At 39.8% G+C, this 23,809-nt stretch overlaps 2 protein-coding genes across 6 annotated transcripts in view; one reads left to right on the plus strand and one right to left on the minus strand.

Moving 5' to 3' along the window:
* The window catches only part of SNX24 (sorting nexin 24), a 92,272-nt gene extending 78,986 nt beyond the window's left edge, over positions 1-13,286 (plus strand). For all 5 annotated transcript variants that reach the window (XM_075138458.1, XM_075138462.1, XM_075138460.1 and 2 more), the window contains 4 exons: positions 5,329-5,423; positions 6,548-6,580; positions 7,487-7,551; positions 12,244-13,286. In XM_075138458.1, coding sequence (XP_074994559.1) covers positions 5,329-5,423; positions 6,548-6,580; positions 7,487-7,551; positions 12,244-12,314 — 264 coding nt within the window. In that variant the 3' untranslated portion in view covers positions 12,315-13,286. The remainder of the gene's footprint in view (positions 1-5,328; positions 5,424-6,547; positions 6,581-7,486; positions 7,552-12,243) is intronic.
* Positions 13,287-14,891: 1,605 nt separating this feature from the next.
* On the minus strand, positions 14,892-23,436 carry PPIC (peptidylprolyl isomerase C). The gene is given in 6 exon segments (XM_075138457.1): positions 14,892-15,413; positions 16,806-16,990; positions 18,670-18,763; positions 19,254-19,367; positions 23,268-23,384; positions 23,386-23,436. Coding segments are annotated over 6 exon segments (690 nt in total). The 3' UTR covers positions 14,892-15,284.
* Between the last annotated feature and the right edge of the window lie 373 nt (positions 23,437-23,809).

The following is a 23,809-nucleotide window of genomic DNA, read 5'->3' on the forward strand; positions in this document are numbered from 1 at the left end:
AATATTATTTGAACTGTAAGTGTGTAATTAACTAGCTTTCTAACTAAAGTACTCACTACCTTAAAACTTACTTGGTAGTCTTTTTAATCAAAATGAGTAAATTGCTTTAAAGTTAGGTTAGGTGAGGCCTAAGTAAAAATGTTAATAGCTTATAGACACTGTCATGAATTTCTGCATACATATTTTCAGTGATGATCCAGCAGCTGTTTAACCTATTGGGGGCTTCCCTTCCATTTAGTTCCTTTATCCTCTGCATAGCTTGAGAATGCTGTGATAGATGGATTTGTCACTCAGGAGATACCTGGTGAGTTTCAAGCTCACTGGAAGTATAACAAATTGATCTGAGAATTGGTGCAGGAATTTTACTACTATTCTCCAGTCTTGAGGTTCAGAGGTGCAATTCCCCTCTGCGCTTTTTTTTTTTTTTTAAACTTTTGTAACTTTGCATTAACTTTCAGATAGTAACTTGTGGATCTTTGTTGGAAGTATTTTGGCATATAATAATTACAGTCAATATCTTGTTCCCTTTCAAGCTCCACTGTGTAGATGGCACTCTTACTGTTGACTTCCCTTTGATATGCATCCTGGGAGTGTTAGCTAGCTGGTGCTTCATATGGAGCATCATTTCTGTGTTGTTGCATCTGTGTTTGCATGCTTCTTGTATCTTTACACAGAGTTCTAAGCATGTTTGATAACCTCCTCCTGTTCTTACAAAACTGCCCATCAGTGAGTGTTTCTGGTAGTAATGAGAAGGGGAGAATCCTTACTACGACAACTTAAGTGACAACTTACTTAGAAATAATTCTTGTTGATTACCTGTAACAACATCCTTACTGAAAAAGGGAGTGAGTTTCTTCATAGTTCTTCACAATGGGTAATATAAAACATTATTGTATCTGCTATTACTTTAAAAAAAGGAAAGCTTGCTCTTAGAAGTCTGGTTCCTTTGTCTACTTGGTTTTTAGTTAATGTGTTCTTTTGGTAACCTTTTTATCATTTCATGGGACTGTGTAAAGCAGTTCAGGAAAAGCAGGTTAATAGAAGAATATAGACTCTAAAGTGTTCTAAAAGATGTGGGGTTTGGTCCCAGTGGAGACTGACACTCCAGCCTACTTACTGTAGCTGGAATGTATTGATTTTCTTCTCCCCCATTTTAGCTGCACTGCTGAATTAGGTATTGTGAAGCATCTTTCCCCGTGAAGAAAGGAAAAACTGTCATGAACTTTTTCACCCTAACAGTACAGCATTTCAAACTAAACCCGATTGAATGGAAAAGTCTGTAAGGACTCTTAAAAACCTTGTAACTCAGCTTCCCACTCTCATTTCTTCCCCTCCAACAGCTGTTCCAGCAACCTTGAGAAAGTATGATAGGTGATTGTAAGAAACTAATTTTTAAGTCTTTTTTCATTAAAAACAACAGCAATGATAATAATAAAAATCTGTGAAAATGATGCATTCCTGTGGCATGACCTTCTAAGGTTAGTAAAGTGGTCTTGTTCAGGTTTTCAGCAAGATGTTCAGTTACTGTTATAATTGGCTGATGAGTAGGTTTGGACCTAACTAGAATGCCAGTGTTCGATTTCACAGTGTCCTCTGTGAAGATATGTCACCATTTACCCTGGCTTTAGTGACAATTTTCTAAAAAGGAAACTCGTGGGAAATCATTATGCTGTTTATATGTCTCCCTTGTTGGAGAGCATTATCCTGTGATATTTTAGCACTGTTTTCCACTGCATGATGGTATCTAGCTAAGGTTAAGGCAGAACAAGTCCCTTTGCAATTTTCTGACTATATTTTACTAGCTGAAGGAGAAAAGATAACCGACAATTAAGTATTTCAGATGTCACTGAAAGAACATGTGCAACTAATCAATGACATCCCTAGGGAACATGATTTTATGAAACTGATAAGGTAGAAAAATTGGGATTTTTGTGATTTGTGTTACATAATAATAATTGCACCCTTTCGATGAAAAAGACATTTCTGCTGATGTAAACACTAGGCTTTCCCTTGTGTTGTTTTTTTTTTTTCCTGAAGCACGGAGTAGTTCATCAAAGTGTGACAGGAACAGATAAACACCCTTTACGATTTTCTAAGAAAATATGGCGCTTATACTCTTAGTTCAGCTGAAATCAATGAGTTTGAAAAATGTATTTGTGGAGTCACTTCCCAAATCACTTGCCAAAAGTTGTGTTAGGTGTTTTAGTTTTGGGGTTTTTTATTTATTTGACATGCTGGGTTTTTTCTTAAATTAGTCTACTTAGCACTCCAGGGCCTATATTTGAAACGCATTGCTATGATCTTGGTAGAATTCGAATGTATTAGAAATTCACATTGCTAACAAACTAATTGTGAGGTTTTATTTCTTTGAAAATATATATCTAAGTTTCTGATTGCAGAGCAAACAAGGTAGTAGTCATGTTTACCAGCCAATGGCATATATTCACTTGAACAAAGGCTACGGTTGAGCAGTTCCATCACAAATTATAGATACTGGTTTAGAGACTTTACCTGCTGGTTCCTTTTCTGCTCAGCTATTATTTAAAAAGCATCAAGTTTGCAAAGTCTCTGTTTCTTACAAGTTTTCAGTCAGAAGTAAAAAATCTGTTCTTTTATGGGTTGTTCCAGGTAAATTAAGCCAATTATGATAACATTTATTTCTGATTTAAGAGTATTTTTTTGAACAACTTAAATAGGAAGTTGAGAATGCATACATTTTTCTCTGGACATTCACCTTGGGCCATCACCAGAGGTAGGAAATGCAGCTAGACAGACACACCTAATCCAGTGTGGCTCGGTTTTTTGTTGTTGTTCCCAGGGTTTTTTCTCTTTTCCTTTGATTTCTACCATGTATATTAAATGGCTGGATTATGTGCTGGCCCTTTTCTGTATCGAAGCCAATGAAGTCAAGCCAGAAGATGATTCGCCCCCTTATTAATATAATTAACTTGTACCTTCGTTTATTTTTTAATTCCTTAAAATGTATGTCACATTACATTACATCAGTTGAAAAATCCTCCTTTGTTTAATGCAGTCATTCCTCTCTTCAGAAAATTCTGGAAATGACAAAATTCCCAATCAACAGAGGTGGCATCCAAAATACAGTGCAGTGCAAAATTGCCTTTGCTTCTCTGTAAATTCTATATTTTCAAGTTTATTGTTCACGGAAGCAGAGTTATTGACAGTTAACAAACTATATGGATTAGCACACTGAAACAGATGCTATTTGCTTACATCTTTTTGTGAAATATATTTGGTCGGGGCAGGGTTAGCAGGGCTTGGATTGACTTCATGCATGTCGTGAAAAAAACCTAAAAGAAATAGAATGAGAGATTAATCTGGAGTGAGTGGAAGTAGAAACAAATATGTCTGTACGAGTGTTGGGAGTTTTCCTTTTATACAGTGATGTATCCTTCTCTTCTTCCCTGGCAATCAGCAGCCCCAGCAGGCAGCTCAACTTTTGGAAGAAGCTTTCAGGAAGTGCAAGTATGAGGTTGCACATAAGCATTGGATGCCCTTAAACATCTTCACACAACTTTTTGCAGTTCTTCATTGCATATAATTAGTAAGATGGTTTTATTTGACCAAATCATACGCTTTGTTATGCAGTTCACGCACTCTCTGAATATGCATCCACCTCCACCCCTCCTTCTGTGCATAACCTGAATGCAAAACAGGATAAATTTTGCAGCAGCAGAGTGCTGATTTTGCAGTATGCAAATGCAGTGGCATTTTTTAATGCAGCATCTTCATATAGAGGTGAACTGAAAGGCTTGCCAACCTTTCAGACCTCCCTGTTCGTTACATCTGTTAAAACCTAGAACAGAAAGGTTCAAAAGCTGCATTTTAACCTGTTCTTTTTTTCAAATTTGTTGCCTCAGCTATTGAAGAAATGTGGACTCTGAATCCAGATTTGAAAATGTAACATAAAAAAAGAACCAGTTCTCAAATGTCTTTGTTTCCAAATGTGTTCCTCTCTTTATGCACATCTTACATGATTTTTACACTAACTGGGTTTTCATTACACAAATAGCCAAACCATTTGCTATAAAACCTGCTATAAAATCTAGATGACCTCTAGATGTCTCTTCCAACCTAAGCTTTTTGGTCATCCTTTTATGCTCTACATACCATTGCGTCTCCCTAGTGATATTGTAATGTAAAAGAATACACACGCAGGAATAAGTTACCTCCTGAATGTAAACAGAGTAATGTTTCTTCCCATCACCAGTCTTGTTTCTTCTCTAGGTTTTGTTTCTCCTAACGTAGGGTGTGAAAATGAACAGGATGAATGTGGATAGCTTTACTTGTACAAGTCGTTTTATTTGTAAATCTAGTGAAGTTTCTTCCATGCATACGTTCATTCCGGATCTAGGCCTTTATGAAGGAAAGCTCTTTAGGGAAGAGCTTGTGGCTTTCATTTGTGTTATCTAATGTATGGCAGTATGAACAGTAAATAAATAGGGGCTTAATCTTTCAGGTGAGACATTGGTTGAATTTATGAACTGTTTTGTTTGTCTTGTGAAAATTAAAAGATCAACAATTATTTTTGGTCTGCTTCTATGAAACTGTCAGAGATCTGTTTTTTCCTTTAAAAGTCATTCTTTCATGATGAACGCGCACCTAAGCATCTAATTCATTTGCTACATATTTTTCAGTGTACTTGTAATTAATTTACTGAAAATTGTAAATCATCTCATCAATGGAAAAACAAAGGAGGATGGAGTCCGGCCATTATGTCATTGCTGTGGAAGAATGTGGCAGGTCTAGCCAGAAGCTGTTTGGTCAGAGCTTTGTCATTACAGAGCATATATAAGGAGAACGTTGTAAGCTGATCTGTCAAGCCAAGCAAAGAGTTTCCCTTGTTAGCATTTACCAAGGCATGCATTAATAAAATTGCCCAAAGCGGAGACTTCCTTTTTCCACTGATGTGCCAGACAGGAGTCTTCTGTGAGGTGAACGCGAAAGCACTAAGCTGTAGCTGCTTTATTTTATGTTTTAAATAAACAGAATTTTATTCACAAATGAGTGTGCCAATAACTTAATTCCAGAATCAGACATCGCTGCTTGAGAGGCATCTATCTTGGCACCAGTGATGGCAGGTGAAAATGAATGTAGTAGCATAAGCTGAATGTATTTATATGTGATCCATTAAGAACGATGGTTTTCCTATTGAAAGGAAGCACTTCAAAATAGGTGTAAAAAAAATGGAGAAGAATTGAAAAGTGTTTCAAGTGGGAAATGTTTTGGTAGCTTGAATAAAAGTGTGCAATATCTAAAATATTAAAAAATCTTGGGTTTCTATTGTGCCTTTTTTTTTTTTTACAGACAGTCATTTTAGAAAATGAAGAGCTCCCTAAAATATTTCTTGATTTCCTGAACGTTCGCCATGTACCTTCCTTGCCAAAAGCAGAAAGCTGTGGGTAAGCTCACATCTACTGAAAAATACATGGAGGCCAAAAGGCCCATATCCACTCAGTGCTGATGCAATTCCATTGACTTAAAATGGTCTTGCTGCCAACTCTAACACTGTAAAATAAATGGGCATTCGGTTCATGTTAAGTATGTTTATATATCCCCAAAAGGTGGTAAAATAAATCCAGTCTGTTCAAAGACAGAAGTGAGATTTAATGTAATATTCTTGGAAAGCAAAGGAGAATTTAGATGAGAAAAATATTACTTTCTCATAGATCTTGAAGTATCTACTGAAATGAATTTTGTAAGATATTCATAAACACTCGCTAAAGTTGCATTGAAAGCCTTGCATGTGTTTTGTGGTCATAGTATCTGGACAAAATAGAAGTTCATTCTGTGATCATTTTATGATGTCCCTCTGTGTGTTTGAAAATGGGGGCTTTCACCTTTCTGATGACATCTATCCCAATGGCCCCACTGGCCTTCCTCTGGGAATGATTCTTGATCGGGTGGGAGAAGGGAATCTTAGTATGATTATGATGAGTGTAATGACTACAGAAATACCCAAAACAGTGTAACTGGAAGCTCTGCCACTGTCTGCAGCTATAAGGTTTGTAGGGAGAATAATTTATTTTGCTATGCAAGCTGACGTAGTTGGAAAGTCCAGCAACGTTACCAGAACTTGCTCCCCAGAAAGCTATGTGGCCCTTTTCCATTTTGGTGGAGGCTGCGTGGATCTGCAGTGGAGAGGAGGCAAGTTGAAAAAAGTGGAGATAATTTTGAGGCCCTCTTACACTCGGAGGTGTCTGTGGCCCAGAGTGATTCAGAAGCTAACAGACTGGTAGTTTTCACTTGTAGATAATAACATCAGCCAATATCCTGAGTGGAACTGTACCCCACCACTTCATAAGTCGATAGATAGATAGGCTTGTGAATCTGTTAAATGGATGCTGTCATTTCCAAGTAGAGGTGGTTGTAAAATGATATGATCTCCCACATTCATTTCATCACACTGCAATGTGCAGCTGCTGACCAGAAAAACATTGCTGCCTTTGATGTTCTTAAAGGATTTTTTTTTTTTTATTGTGGAGTTAATGTTGTTGTAACCAGTTTCCTCTCACTTTACTTGCAGCTCTTTTGATGAAACAGAATCTGAAGAATCAAGGTGAGCTTGTTTCCTACTCTTTCTAGGACACCAGATTAATAAACTGCTTGAAATTATTGGCCTTTACTGTACTTGTTCCTTGCATTTGACAAAACAGCAGTAGTTTAGCATTAAAATTAGATGTGTTTGTTAAATATTATGGCTAGTTTCATCAGCTGTGCTAGATCCATGCATTTGTAGTGTGAACTGAGCATCCTTATGCTTGAAATTCCTTACAAAACCCTAATAGAATACTGCTAGCTCTGAAATATTTCTGGGAATGTTTTTTATCCATTGAAGTGTATTTTTCATAGCAAGAAGATTTAGCAGAAGGAATTAGAGGTTCTCCCCTATGCATTTGATAGAGCTCTGTACGTATCTGGTTGCACTACTTGGTACGCGTTATGTACAGAGGCAGAGCAGGGAGGGCTGGTGCTGGCTGGGGGAGGATGTCTGTACCGTGACCAGGATGGGAGACAGCCCTGTGAGGGGCTTCCAAGGACTTTCTCTCCAGGGGTGAGGTGTACAGCAGCTGCCTTAGGGGCTGGAAGAACGTGGTGAAGTTTTGAGTCTGTTTGGTGGCCTGAAGAGCCTGTAGACTGTGGAGCCTGGTTGTAGGTGATCTTGTAGCCTGCATTACACCAAGCTGGGGAGCAGAGCAGGGTCAGGAGGTCTCAAAGCCAGCTGCAAGCCACCCCTCCTGGATGCAACCCCTTCACCTCCAGCTTCACGTTGAGCTGTGTGGCTGAGGAGCAGCAAGCTTTGCTCCCAGGAGAAGGAGCCTGCCTTTTTTGGGTAGCGCTGGTGTGCAGAACAGCACCAGCATGGCCCTGGGTGGCTCAACCGCCTCGCTTTATCAAAGCTAGTTTGTAGAATATTCTGTTTGCTGTCCCTTGATACTGACATCCGTGTTCTTGACCTTTCCAGCAAACTGTCCCACCAGCCTGTGCTGCTGTTCCTAAGGGATCCATATGTCTTGCCTAAAGCCAACGGTAATCAAACCTGTCATCTGTTAACAGCGCTTTACTGATCTGACCCTGCACTGCATAAACCACATTATTATTAATACCGGCCTAGTCAAATGACACTGGTCCAAAATCTAATAACCTGCCAATAAAACGATAGTTCTTATGTAAGAAACCATTAAAACATTAAGTGGGGTGGGCGATTTATAAAAGGGTGGAATTTTCTCCTGCAGTTGTTCTATCAGATAAACCTACTGAGAATTCAAATCAAAAGACGAAGAACATTGCTTTTCTTTTCTTGTTGTTGACCTTTTGGGCTGTTTTGCCTGAAGGATTTGAACTTAGAGGGCCACTCCTTTTTAAGTGCTTTTTCCCTAAACACTAGTCGATCTACTGCAAGCATGTTTGTATTTCCATTTGGATTATTCCTATTTCTTATCATTTATAACCTCGGGGGGGGGGGAAGGGGGGGGAGCATGTATACTTTAAGTATAATTGATGTGTTTCACAGGACATTTACGTTAGCCTTCATCTCTTAATACATGGTTCAAAAGAGTGTTTGAAATATCTTGTTAACCCCCTTTTTTTTTTTATAAAAAGTTCTTTGCATTATTAATTCAGAGAACTTACCCTCTCTCTTAAATTAAATATGTGTAGGAAAAAAAACACCATTTTTAGTAATGTGTTCCTCCTGGTTTTGTCATTTTACTTGTTTGAACCGTTACTTCTACTGTATTAAAAATGTAATACTTTCAAGGGAGAATTTTCTCCCACAGCTGCAAATTAAGATTTTTTTTAATGTGGCATGTTGTTTGATTTTACAAAATACTGTGTTGAAATCAAGAGTCAGGTTCTTGAGCTGCCTTGAAAATCATGAATTTTTTAAGAGTAATTTTAGGAAAGAACAATGCCAATGAAGTGTACTTCCTTGAGATTTTCTCAAGATGTATATAAATACCTGAAGGGAGGGTGTAGAGAAGACAAGGCCAGGCTCTTTCTAGTGGTGCCCCGTGGCAGGACAAGAACATCAGGAACATCAGGAAACACTTTTGTCACTCTGAGGGTGACTGAGCACTGGCACAGGTTGCCCAGAATGGTGGTGGAGTTTCCATCCTTGGAGATACTCACAAGCCATCCGGACGTGGTCCTGGGCAACTGGCTCTAGCTGTCCATGCTTGAGCAGGGGGTTGGACCAGATGACCACCAGCCTTCTCTTCCAGCTGCAACCATTCTGTGATTCTGTTGTATTTTCAAGCTGGTTTTCAAAAGCGAAGGGACTAGGCTCATGTATTTTGAGAGGGTTAAATAGTGTCTCCTGCAGGCAATGTCCATTGTAGCTGGTAGTGTGGCCCAACAGTATTGACCCTATGGAGTCTTACTGAACTTAAAGTTGTAGTTCTACAGTGAAACAGCTAGTGCAGAGGTCCTGTGTGACCGAGGTCCACATTAGAAGACACATTATAGGGTGGTTTAGTTTTTACCTTGACTTAGCACTAGTCTGGTCATGCGGACTGAATGCCCATTTGAGGCTGGATGAACTGAAGCATGGTAAGGGGAGATGGTCACTTCACAAGGTCACTCCCGGCCCAAGTGACAACAGTAATGCAGAGGCACCCACAGAGTTACCTCTGTCTAAAAGTTGGTCCAGATGCTGCCCATACTAATATTTAGAGTAAGCCACATTGCATGCCTTAATCTTAGCGTTTAATGCTCCTCTTAATTGCAAACTTGGATTCCTTGAGAGCAGGGTGTAAATTATGAACATAATTTAATTCCATACCATTCCCGAGAGAGAAAATGGATTTCATATGCAGTTATCCTGAAAAATGAAGACAGTGCTTAATGTTTCCAGCCCACATGTAAGGTTTTGCTGCAAGACTTCTATTCAAGATTTTGCAGTTCTGTGGTGGTATTTATCTTCCTTCCCTAATGTGTACTCCGAGTAAGGCTAAGCTTCCTTTTCTTGAAATCATTAGGAACTTTATAACGAATTTTGTAACTACTCTTTTTAGTGCTTTACTTGGATTAAGATAAAAGCCTCTTCTAATGCATGACATGTTTAGATATTAAGTAGACCTCATTAATGACAACTGAAACAAAGGACTTTTCAGGCTTTTGCCAAGCCATTTTTTGGCCTTGACACCCAGTATTTAGAATTTCATATGGCAGGTGAATATTCTTTGTATTTGAAGACCCTAAAATATCAAATTCATTCTTCTTTAACTTAATTAATTAACACAACTTAGAATGTGAGTTGTAGTTTAAAAAAGGAAGAAGAAAACCAAGTCCTAAGTCTAGAGGCTCTAATAGTTGACTCAACTCTAGTTAGAAGGAAACAAAGTTTTTACCGAACTACCATGGCTTTTAATTCTTCTTCTTTTAGTTTATAGCACAGAGAAAATATAGATGAGCTTTCTAAAATTTTCTCTCTCAGATCAGCTCTTACTTTGATAGACTCTGATTCCTTTGTAAAAAGCAGCCAAGGCTGTTCAAACTATGACCAAAAGTAAGTGTCCATTAGCAAATAGCTATTCATTGTATGTACTCTTTGAAGAAGGCGAACTATGACAGTTGTTTGGATCAGAAGTGGAGTTAGTCTTTCCTGGATACAGGAATGCCTGTGTTAACATCTTCCCATAAAATAGGAAATTGTGTATTTGTGGGTTTTTAATGAAATAAATAGTTGTTTCTGGAACACAATACTCAAAGAACATTTTTTTTTTCTGCTCATTGCACTGTCTTTATAAAATATAGTCTTGCCATTATTCTAATGACTGGACTTCAAGCATTGTTGAGTTGCAAGACAACTTTCCAAAAATAAGATTCATAGTTATGAACTATGAGTTTTCATGATGTATCTAACGCAGTCTGAGTGCATGAACACATCACTTTTTGTGTAAGGTGGCCACTTGTTTTTGAGGGGGTGGCAAAAAAAAAAATTATGTACTATTTTGAAGAAAAATGAGGGAAAAATTTAAAATGCCGCAAATTGAAAATGATACCTCAGAAGCTAAAAAATGGAATCTCAGATTTACTGTCACTTGTTTGAAGATTGTTCTGATGATTCTTTAAGCCATGTGAGTGTCATCACAGATCTGCAAGATTGTGCTTTCGTGTATTTATACATTTAACATGATCATCACAGATCTGCAAGATTGTGCTTTCGTGTATTTATACATTTAACATAAATTAATATGCTTGATTTTTTTAAGCAACAAAGCCTCACAGTAAATCTGATGCTGTAAAGTTGTATCACTTTTTAAATCAATACTCATTTTCCTATATATACTGTATGTTATAGAAGAACCAGTAAAAACTGGTTTCTGGAACTGCAGCATTTAATTTAGAAGGAAAGCATCAGATGGCCCTTACAAGTGTATTTTTAATAACATTAATGACAACAGCATAGGGTTATTCTACCAGGGTGATAGCTGAGCTTGCAGGATTTGAGGAATCATTATTGGATTCAAAATATGAACAAGTAATTTATAATGATGACTTACTATGAGAAGTTGGGGAGAATTCTGCATGTATTGTTTATATTGGAGGTTGCAGTTCATCAAAACATCCTAAAATATCTGTTTGTAACATCTTTAATACACTGGAATCACCTTATTAACATTTAATGAGATAACACCTTTAAGCTACTAAGGATTTTTTTTTCTTACCAAGTCCAAATCTACTTTTTGTTCAGCTTTTTTACCTCCAAAATGATTTTAGCAAAAGAATTAGTGGCAAAACCTAATTCCCACCCACATTAGGTGATCTAATTTATCAAGCATCTGATGATTTTTATAAAAGTTGCATCTCCCCTTTTTGAATATCGTGTAGGCTGATAGGTAAGGAAAGATTTGATTAGTGTGGAAAGTTCTGTATCAGAAATAGTCTGTTCTTCTAGGCAAACCCATTTCCTAGTGTACTAGCAATTTTAAGATCGTAAGATGTGATCAGAAATTCTTACTCATAATGCCCAGTGATTTAAGTAAACCCTTCATTAAAAATGCAGGAGTTGGGGCATTTGAAAAATATTTTCACTTCAGTAATGTACATCTTGCCATTCCTCTGTGTGGATCTATTACTGTGTTCTATCAGGTAATTCTTTCATGATAAACTTAACATGAAAATTAAGTGCCAGTTTCCTCTACATCTGTGGTAAGAACATAGTGGGGTTTTTTCCTTCAGATATTATAGGATGACTGTTTGTAACACATGACATTTTATGTTGATTAGACAGCCTGAAATTTTCCTGCCTCAAATAATCATCTCTGATTGTATAGGCATCCTCAGGTCTTCCGAGTCTAAACACCGCTGTAAACCACAATGGAAAAACAGCTTTGAAGTATTCCCAGTAGCAATCTTGGAATTCCTTCAAGTATATTGAGATTTTGTTAGAAATTGAATTGCCAGTGCAATCCATCTTCCTTGTGAGAAAAGATTCAGATAAAGAGCTGGAGCCTAGCAGCATTAAGTATTAGAACATCCCTTTAAATCAATAAGCTACAAATCTGGCATGCAATGCCCAGTGCTACACTAAAGTGGCTTTAGTGCTGAAACAGCATTACTAATCGCACATCCCCAACACGGATAAACAGTTGAGTGCTGCAGTAACCCAAATTATACGAGGCCTTACCTCGTTAAGTTTCACAAAAACATTTATATTGCACTGACATAGATAAGAAAGCAAAGGTTTTTTCTTTTTTTTTTTTTCTTTTTCTTCAGATGACTTTCCAAACGTAGTTATAGAAGGCATTCTACATGGAATATTTTATCCTCATTTACTGCCCAGGTAGAAGTGATGTGTGGCTAGAAGACGCTGAAGCAAGTCTCCAAGGCACGTTTAATGGAATTAACAGGAATAAAAATTCTGTGATGTGAAAATTACGCTCAGAAGCAAGAGGCACAACCTCAGCTTAAGTTCAAGCATTATATCTTTTTAAATAAAATCAATGTCACTGCAATTGCTGCTTTTAAAAAAAGAAGATATGGAAACAACAGTATTGAAGTTATTTATACCTTCTATATATTGACATGCTCTAACTATTTAACACTAAAAGCTGAAAGTCATACACTGAATTACACTAACCTTTGAAAAGAATTGAAAGCTTTACTAATTATTTCTATCATAAATTACACTAAACCTTTTTGCACCAGGATTTTTCCCAGCGCATTACCCATTGCTGGCAGTGGATGGATTAAAAGTGCTGGCACTGAAGAGTGTGTGTGAGAAATTGCCAAAAAAAAGAAAAATTTGAAGCAAGAAGAAATTGAAAGCAACTTAAAGTATTTTGTTCATTTTTCTTAAATTATTTTGAATCTGCTCCTTAATACCAGGTTGGAAAAGAGCCAGTGCAGGTGTATGGAGAGTTTCTGTTGGAAAACATGCTTCCACGTTCTGAAATACATAGCAGTCTCTCAGGAAATTTTCTAGATTTCAGTTGAAACGATTTTATCTACCAGGAGATTTTACATGGCATTTATGCATCTCCATTCAGTTATGACCTCTAATCTGTGTGTATGTTTACTCTTCATGTCAACTTGCAGACTGTATTCCATATCTTAACATTTTATAAGTCACAGAGCATACAACTCTGTGGTAAGCTAAAGCAAGAATATGATTAAGTAGTAAAATTATAAAACTAAAACTGATACATATATATATATATATATACACTTTTTTATATATATATATATATTTGTTCAGACTTAACTGAAATTTGTATGTGTGCTACTGGACATTATAAAATAAATTACTAGAACGTGAATGTACCGCTTCAGTGTATTTTTTGTGTGTTTCTATTCGAACAAGACATTTCCCTGAGCTTGTGTCGTCAGAGATGGGTCTCACAGATATCTCCACATGAAGCATGAGAAAATACCTGGGTGTCTGCTCATTTAAAACTCTCAGCACCACGCTATCTGAACATGCTAGGCTTATAAAAGTGTATGTCCTGGGGGAAAAAATTCAGTGTAATTGAACAGCCAGTAAGTCATCGGGCTCATCAGAGGAAGGGAGTGTTGCACAAAAGCGGTAACGGCAAAGCTAGACACGAACAGAAGTCTGACTCTGGAGACGCATGGGTTGCATGCACTACTAAGTCTGTTTTAAAGCTGCTTGGGGATGTGAAAAGCTGGGACTTGTATAAAAGGTAGGCCTGTGACTGCAGGACTTGTTCAGGTAGCAGAACTCTCTACGCTGTCTGCGGCATCAACCTCCAGGAAATCTTTCAGCTACTAGCGGAAAGCTATTTGGGCGAGGGAGTCTGAGGCATTCTCGCTCTTACTTCCCAACACTGCTTCCCAATGCTGCTTTTCAGAGAATTTTACTTTAAACAGTTAATAGAAAGAAAAATGACTGCCTAGTACGAGGCCAATTTAGAGGGCCCTCGACAAGTTCTGCTCTAGCTCCGTTTTAAAGAGGACAGTAATCCTTTCACAGGTCTCTGAAAAACAGTGTCAGTATTTACCCTCAGGAGAGGGCCCAGGACTGTGGATGGTGAACCAGCAGAAGCACCCTTCTAACTACAAATGATGTGCCAGGAGGACCCGAGGGAAATCCCTGCCCACAGCGTTTTCCTGTTTCCTTGCGAGGGGGTGCCAGTCGGTACTGACAAGCTCTGTGCTGTAGTACTCACCCTTCCCCTGCACCACTCCGAGTCTGGGTACCTCATGTGGGCTCCAGGACACCCTTCAGGAAACTAGTCACTACAAAGTGGTGTGCCGCCTGCTGTGCAGGTGGACAAATCCTTCATCAGATCTTGGCATCGGCTCTTCTGTCTTGAGTTCTGAAACACTGGAAACATCTCTTTTCTCTAGAGTTCTACATAACTCATTAAAGAGCCTAACAAACACAGCTGTCTCTAAGTGGTACCTTATGCTGACCTTGTTTGAAAGCTACCAGTTAAGTTGTCAGCTTAAGAGTTATTTAAGCGGCATACAAAAATAATGAACCTGAAGTTGCATCTCTGACATACAGCAAAACTGCAAGAAAAAGCATTTGAGCTTTATCATAAATAACATTAGCTAGGTGTTACAAAATTCGCTGTGCTGTAAAACAAGGACTCTTCTGTTTTAATCAGTTTCTAACTGATGATCTTATTTAACAACAGACAGAGCTGCTCCTTCTTGATTACAGGATTGTATCTGAATACTGTAGTTTTTTGAAAGACAGCAGGGACTTTATCTACGTGTTAAGATTAGAGAAATTTAGCATCCCTGTTCTAACCTTACAATGTCATTTCCTGGAAAGCAGCACTCCCTGCATATTTTGCAGAATCAACTGAGGTGAGAAAAAAGGCCTTTGGGGAGGGAAATAAAAAAGCTCTTCATTAAGCATTTATTTGAAATTAAAGTTCATTTACTCAAAACACTTGTGTATTTTACTTTTTTTTTTCCTTTTTAAAAATGCTCATACTGTTACAGAAAATAGTATTTTCAGTTCAAAAGGCAGAAACAAGTAGTACAAAAATTTCCGAAGAGAACAAAATTACTGTATTTCAAACCTTGAAAAGATAGAAGCACTTCTAAAATCTTTCATGGAAGACTTTCTAGGATTTAGTGGGCGATGTCTTGAAGTTCAAGGAGTGACAGCTCCATCAAGTTGTTACAGAAATGGTCGCATCTTTTATCTATTTGGCAAATGATAAGTATTGTCTAAATAGAGCCTCATATGTTTTGAAGAGAAAACTCACTGGATAGTTGAGATTGGTCATAAACAGGCCTTAAAGAAAAGTGATTAAGTTTTACTTCCCATTCTGTCTGTCTCACCAGTCGCCTACTTCAACTACAAATGGTTCTTTTACAGCTATTTTGCCACTGTTCACAATCACACAGTCCTGAAGGGGCCGGTCGTGTTCATCTGTCTGCTGGAGTTCTATCGAGTGCACCACAGACTGTTAAAAAAAAAAGTTCAGTTTAGCCAAGGAAACTCCAGTGGCTCAAGTCTGGTAGCAGGTTAACAACTAAGTGCTCCTAGCTTTACTATTTATTAACCAACTACTGAACAAAGACCTTTACCTTGTTGAGTTCCCACATGCTTTTTTTTCCCCAACATTAATAGTTGTGCCACTCTGCAACCCACCCACAGACAGAAGCACATGGAAGGCTGTTTGCCCTTCTATAAAAACTTTCAGCCAACAAAAATATTATGAAGGGGCAACTGAAAATATCCCTTCAGCGGATGGACCTAGCACATACAAGGTCTATCTGTAGCCTATGAGCAGAGAGTGAATCCAGAGATGATAAAGGATGAGCAGTAATTATTTTTCTAATCGTATAGCATACCTGTGCTTCAAGAAACGAAATAACTGCTTTTACCTTTAGTGTAACACACACACAGATTTTAAGGATGGTCCATGCCCTCCAATCAGACAGGTACAAGTAAGCTACCAGCCTCACACTAGGCAATTGAAGTAGTATTTTTAAAGGACAAAATTCAGTTAGGAATACTGACTACATGGCTTTGGATATTTGTCCATTAATCTAACCAAATTAAAACTTAGTTTAAGTCCCTCCTCAGAAATTTTCAGCTACTACTGTAGCTCATGAGAATTGAATTCAATATGAATGTGGGAGTTGGGGGCAAGTGTTCTGATGAGGTTTTCAAACTCCTCAAAGAGCTGGTCAGTGCAGCAGTTCATGTTTCCCCCATTCATTTCAAAACACAGAATAAATGGAGTAATTTAAAATGAAAACCAGACTACTAAAAGTACCATCAGCTGGAAGCACCATTTTTAAACCTAAATTCTATTTGGCCTTTTATCAGTTTTGCAGCTGTGTACAATTTGAGGGAATTAACTAGATGGTTTTTTTTCTTTCTAAACAGATCCGAATATATGTGTTTGTATACTTCACATTCACATACTTTTAAAAATCCTATCAGTGAAAGTGTTATCCATAACTAGCACATGCTACAAAATTAGATTTCAGCTTGTAGAAATACAATTACTTCATGGCTAACAACGTTAGTGAAAGCAGGACCTGAATTTACTCCATTTGTAATCTGCAAAGGTGTCAGTGTTGATTTCAGTGGTTAGTGGTCTGAAATAATAGCTGTGAAAGCCAAAGGCATGATTTAAGTTTCCATTTCTGCAGTCACCATTTGCTATTTCAGTCCTAAATCATCCAGCTCCAGGCTCTTCACAATCGTTTTCTGCCATGTACGTATTAGATAAACACTCAATGGTTTTGAACCACACTGGTGTACGTTACATTAACACAGACATAATGCGGCAGAATTTGTCCAGATTTTGCTTGGATTAATCTTGCCACTACTTTTAGCTTACCATCCCATCAAGGACTTTGCCAAATACTACATGTTTTCCATCTAACCAGGAAGGCTTTGTCACACTGATGAAGAACTGGGATCCGTTCGTGTCTGGGCCAGAATTAGCCATGCTAACCCATCCAATTCCATAGTGTTTCAGCTTGAAGTTCTCATCTGGAAACCTTTCTCCATAGATACTTCTTCCTATGACACAAAATAAGAAAGCAAACTTTAAAAAAAAAAGTCAAATAAATAAAAACCTTTTTTTGTTCAAAAAGGGGAAAAACAAAGTATAAATTCAGGCCTTGAACATTCATTGTTTGAGTAAGCACAGCAACATCTCTGTTCCATCGTCAGTGATTCCATAACTAAAAGCATTTTGTGTGTAAAGAAAAAGATAAGCTAAAACACCACATATAGGGAGACAATATTTAAAGCTGATGAAGCTTTATTCTTTGAATTTAACAAGCAAGCTGAGTACCTTCAAAACTCCCACTTACATACACCACTGAAGAACGCTATACTTCACCCTGTTCAACAAATTTAAATTACACAATTATGGCCACTAAAAATAAGGTTGCCATGTTTTGTGACAATTGTAGTCTTTACTTTTACAACTTCTCCTCCTAGTAAGAAACTGCTTTAGATATGTTTAGAAATATATGAAGACCAAATGGAAGTTAGCCTAAAAAACTCAGTGTGGATTTGTACAATCATTACATAAGGATTTTGATGTTTCTAAAATAGTTCAGAAGAGAAAACATTTGAGTCATGTTTAAACCACCATCATTTTGAAAAGAGAAGGCTGGCTGTTTCATCGTTTGTATAGTGCCCAGCACAATGGGGACACCGCTCCCAACACTGCTATCCCAGATACTACCCCAATAAACAGTATTAGCAGGCAAACAAACGCTGCCTACGTTTAATGCTAAAACTCTGTCTTTGGTATTTTAGCCTTCCCTATTGTTCACTGCAAGGAAAACGAATGTGTGTTTTCCATTCTGTCCCAGTGGGGAAATCACTAACATTGTATGCAGACAGTTCAAATCATAGCACGTGAAGAATGTGTGTGTAAAGGAAAAGAAGAAATCAGAAGCCAGAATGCATGCAATGCAAGAGATGCTGTACTGCGATTGCCCTCCTTAGTGGACTGAACTGGTCTTCTGGAGGCTCAGAAGGGAGATGTGATACACACAGCCAGAACTCACACCACCAGTAAGTTTATGGTTTTAAATTTAGTAAGAAAAAAAAGGGGCGAAGGCATGACCTTCATTTTCAAATTTCTCTACCCCTGTTCTGAAATTCCCTCCCGTAGCACATTTCAGAAGGTTCCACAGAACTGGCTGAGCTGAGGGCAGAGGGGACATCCTACTCCTTCCCTACCTGCCTTCCCGCCACGTGCTTTCACTGTTTCATCACGGATTAGTTTTCTGCTGGATGACTTGAATTGGTTCACGTATATACATGCAATCAATGAGTGCCTCAGGGAAGGAGTGCTGTCGCAAAGCCAGAGCAGGGCAAGGGTGGAGACATCCATCTTTTGGAGACAGTATGTTGTAGGAGCAGCTCAGCTGATCACGTGGCTCCAGCCCACCACACAAAGCTATGCTTCTTGAATGGGGACAAGTCACAGACAGAAAAGAGCTATCTGCAAAAATTGAGGACAAAGGAAGCTCTACACATACTTATAATTAGGTAATCCAAATAATTGCAGCTTATGTTCCAAGACGTTTGGAAAAGTACTAGATGCTCTAAAACAAATGTTGGGTTTTTTTTTTTCATTTGTATGAGCTGAAAGAATGAGGGCATACGCTATTTTGCCCATCTTTTCAGCAGACATTCGAAGAAAGGAAAGGGAACCTGGAAGATACTAAGCATGTTACCTCCTGATCCATCTCCAGCTGTAAAGTCTCCTCCTTGAATCATGAAGTCTTTGATCACACGATGAAATTTACTTCCTTTATATCCATATCCTCTCTAAGAAAATGAAATAATTCTTTAAATGAATGTCACATTCAGTTCTGTACAGTCATATGGAAATATGCATGTAGTGAATGGCCAGATTTCACACAATATACCACCACTGGAGACAAACACTGGCAAGAAACAAATTAAACTGAGATGCAGGTGAATGCACCTGGGCTGCACTGCCACAAAGCAGGTATTATTCAGGTGATCAAAGCCATTATCTTTATTTGACCGGTATCTGACCACAGTATCTCTACATACTAGATCTGCATGGCAGGGACAGACTGGAGGGGTGATATCCAACATCTCATAATTGCATCTTGTGATGTACAAGCCCTAAGGACCTGAAAAGACACACACCAGTACACAGCTGGAGATGGCACTCTTGCACAGTCTCCACTGAATTAAGATCTACAGTTCACAATTGAAACAGCATGAAACAAATATTTACTTCCCAATGCAAACTTGAGTACACAGTGGAAGAAAACTGCAAACGTACTTCTCCAGTTGCCAGCGCAATGAAGTTCTCCACAGTCTTTGGGACAACTTTTCCAAACAATCCAATTACAATTCTGCCAACATCTTTGTCTCCAATCTTCACATCAAAGAACACCTGAACATTTTTGTGAAGAGAACAAAAGTGATACAAACATGAGCGCAACAAAAAGGCCAAGCTTTTGAAAGTGTAAGATGGTAAGAACCTGCTTCTGGCTGGTCTATATTAATAGTATCCTTCAATTCCTGAGGGTGCTGCTTAAGAAAAATCCTTTCAGAGCTACCAAAATCAGATTATGCTGAAAACTGTTTGAGAACTATATGTTTTGATTCTTACTGCTTTTAAGGGCTCAGTGAGACTGCTGTATCACAAGTTTGAAGGTAGTGTTCAAGAAGATTTTTCCCAGACATGCGTGTCTTTAAAGCTGCATGGAAAAGATCAAATATGAAAGTAAGGAAGAACAATGATGCTATACCAGCATGGTGAACAATAACAAGAAACTATAGAACTGACACTCCCCACAAATGATAGTTTGCTATCCATTCATAATATTCACTGTTCCAGGCACTAGTATGTATGTGATTAAGTATAGGCAAAAGCCTAAATTTCATTAAATTGACAAACAAATTGAAAATCCTACGGCTCAAGCAAGGAGTCACTTTCCTAAATACTAATTCAAACCTGATAGAGAAATAACCAGGCTACATCATTCAGTTGATTGCCTAAAAGCTTCAATGTAGATGTTGCTAAAAAGCAACTTCAAAAAGGCAAATGAGTTATAAAGCATTTTAATATAGTTCAGAATATATGAATGCATATTTGAACGTGCAAAAATGTTCTAACAATTACTGAAAATAGGAACAGCTGTCAGGAAATGAGGCATTTTGAAGTTCTGAAAAAGTTACATGAAGACCATTACAACTTCTAGGAAACAGCAATGTGTATTCCTATGATGTGGTATCTGCTGTTCCTTGTGGCACTCGACCAAATATTACTTGTCTGCAATGCTAAGAAATTAGTCCAATAACGATAATAAATGACCACAGTCTCTCCAATGTGAATGCCTCTTTCACGCTCTCCTTCTAAACATTTCTACCATTTCTTGATCTTCCATGTGGTTTTGACTGTTGAACTTTTGGCTAACACTATAAAAGCTCTATAAGGAAAATAAAATTCCTTTTGATACACCTCATTCATTTCCTTGGCACTAAATAACCTACTTCTTAGATATGTGGCTCCGAAAGTATTAACAGCACACCTTCACTAACTTTTCTAAACGCACCTTATTTTGCCTGGAAATGTTGTCCTAGTAGAAGGATTGCCTGAAATGTCTAAGCATACATAAGTAACACAATCAAGGCTACCAAAAAATTACCCAGACAGCAGTAGCACCAAACACCTTCACAGAGCACATGGAGACAAGTCCATCCCATATTGTAAACCTAACTCATCCAGAAGGCTTCATCCGTGGCAGAGCTGCTCGCCTACGCAGCAAACCCGCTACTTCCAAAAAGCATTGCTTTGGCTTATTCTGCATTTGTGAACAAACAGTATGTTCCTTGCTTCCTGTTAGCACTCCACGTACCTGTGCTACACGCTTGGTGATTTTTTGAAATCTCTGCGCTTCCTAATTATGCACTACACAACGTGTCTGTGCATATTTCTGGCCAGGAAATCAAATATGGAACTATCTGGTAGCCCTAGATGCCATTTTTGCATAAAGAAGCCATGTTCTTTTAAGCGTATTTCCTCAAGTTCTCTGGAAAGTCAGTAAGAATGTAGACACTAGTGAGCTGGTCAACACAGCAGCCTCAAATCTCAAAAAACATCTGGCCAGATTCTTCACCAAAAACTCTTAAGAAAATAAATATTACAAATTTTCAGTCTTATTAATATTTATATGATATTTATATAATATAATCTTATTTACAATTTGCAGTAAGTATTTCAAGACTGAAATGAAAAAGTCAGTAAAAGTGGCTGGTTCTCATGAGCACATTCATATATAATTTACACAAGATGGTGTATATCAAAATGAAAAAATGGCCAAGAGTATTCAGTTATTCAGGAGGAAGGAAAAAAAAGTTGACCGTGAAAGAAAAATCTCATGATTCCTAGAGACCAGGTAATATAATGACAAATGAACTCTTGACAAATGCAAAATACTGCATGTGGAAGAGGACTATACAGCCAGAACAAGGGGTCCTAAATTGGCTAGCACTCAGAAAAGACATCTGGAGTCACCCTGAGCAGTTTGATGAAAAGTTTGCCTCTGGGCTTGTGAAGGTCAGAGAAGGAAAATGAATGTTAGAAATAATTAAAAATGGGTAAGGACAAGAGATGGGCATAATTATGCCATGGTATACACCTATACTGTGCATTCACACTCTGACTGCTGCATGTAATTCTGGCTTCTCTATCACAGAATGATAAAACCAATCTAAAAATGGTAGAGACAAGGGCAGCACAGATGCTCAAAGATCTGGCGTACCTTTTATATGAAGAAAGATTAAATAAAACTATGCAAGCTGGAAGAGAGAAAACTGGTGTGATTTGATGAGCTCTGTGAAGTTATGACTGGCTTGGACAAGGAAAATTGGCGGCTGCAATTCTCTATGTCCCACAGTGTAAGAATCAGGAAAGGGCGTAAAATGAAATCCCAGGCAGAAGGTCTAAGAAGCAAAGTACTTTATCCATGATTAAACTGGAATATATTGCCAGAAGATTATTTGGACACAGAAGTATATGAGATTTACCCCCCGAAAAAAATTAAATTCATAGACTAGAAGTCCATGGCAGTGAAACTGTAGACAGTTGTAGACAATGGTGGCAATGAAGTTCAGAGACAAAGGCACAGCCTGTGGCTTAGGAAGCTGAGGCCGTGCCAGAGGAAGCAGCTCTGCCCCTGCCCTGCCCTGTCACTTTCACGAGTGCAGGCATCTTTTACCACGAACACAGCACTTGCTCTTGAGTGTAGGTAGAAAGGTACTTGGGAGCAGAAACTTCTAATCCCTACTTTATCCAAAGCCAGACTAGACATCCCACCTCCTGCACCAGCAAAAACTTTTTGGAAAGAGATGCAAGCATGTTGCGATAACCAGGTGCATTCCCATCCCGCTGCCAGGTGGCGTGGCCCGCAAGTCCATCTCTTGGGCAGTGCCATCTGTAATTACCACATGTGCCTCTGGCACAAAGCATGTCCTGCCTACGAAGGAGGCCTGCAACGCCGAGCCACGCCGACTCCCGCTCCACGGCTTCGCTGGCAGCACGCTCTGAAGCGCGACGAGGTTAGGGTTAGGTTTTAACCCACACCAGGTGCCCGAGCTTGTCGTGGGCAGGAACGACAAGGGAGCGAGAAACAAGGGGGCAATAAAATGACAGCTCACAACACCAAGAGCTTCAGCAAGCGGGGGGGAGAGGGTGTGGGAATAAGTACAGCACAACTGAACCCCAGAGCAGTTAAACCCCCGCTGCCCAGCGCGGCGCGGACACCACCACGCAGCCCCAAACTGCCTATGGCGACAGCAGCGACCGCAGAAGCAAGGATGTAATCACGAATTTTAAAGTTACCACTTCTGTGAGCCAGAGGCAGGCTTAGCTAACTGCAAGTTTGAGGTGTGCCAGCGCCTACAGAAAGGGGACATGCCCAAAGGGGTTAAAAAAAAAAAAAACAAACCACTTATAAAACAGGAAAGTTAAGGCGTTTGTCCAAGCCCTCCCCAAACCCGACCCCCTCAAGGGCCTCCCTTCCGCCCGGAATGCGGCCCGGGAAGGAGCGAGCCGGCCAGGGCCCAGCTTTACACCATAAAACCGGGGTAAAATGCAGCCAGGCGGCCCCCACCCTCCCAGTAACGGCCGACAACGGGCGCGGAGGTGGCAGGAAAAACACCGTCTTTGGGGGTCCGCTGAAGAGACGCCGCAGCCCCCTCACCACCGACCGATCCCGACTCGCCTCAGGCCGGCGGCCGGGGAGGCTTCCCGGCCAGCGGAGCCGCCCCGGCCGCGGCCGAGAGTCACCTTGGCTGTCACGCTGGGTCCCCTCTTCTTGAAGCCCTCAGCCGCCGGGGCCAGGAGGCAAAGGCAAGCGACAGCACCGAGGAACGCCGCCAGCCGCCCGGGGGCCATGGCGCTGAGGCGAAGCGCTGCGGCGCCTGCGCCCGCCGCCGGGCGGCTCCTCCCGCGCCATGTGGCGGGGGGGCTGCCGAAGGGGTGGCGGGGCGATCAGCCATCCGACTTGCGGCCGGTGCTGGCCCTGCTTAACTTCGGAGGGTGGATGGGAGGGGCGAGGCGCGCGGAGCCTCTCAGGAGCGCGGCTGTCGGGGACCCTGCCTGGGCTGAGGCGGGCGCCAGGGGAGGTGGGAGCTGCCTGCCTTCAGACTCCGCGGCTTTCTTCCGAGCGGGTTTTCCTACTTCGTGGGTACGGGGGGGTGCCAGGGTGAGCCCCGGACCCCTGGCTGGGTTTGGGTTGGTTACAAATGCCGGGGGGGTCATGGTGCCCGTTCCTTGTGGGGAGCCGTGTGGCCTCCTCGGGGGCTCAGCCTCGCTAAACAGGAGCTGGA

The sequence above is a fragment of the Calonectris borealis genome, chromosome Z (genome assembly GCF_964195595.1).
Source record: "Calonectris borealis chromosome Z, bCalBor7.hap1.2, whole genome shotgun sequence".
Lineage (NCBI taxonomy): Eukaryota > Metazoa > Chordata > Aves > Procellariiformes > Procellariidae > Calonectris > Calonectris borealis.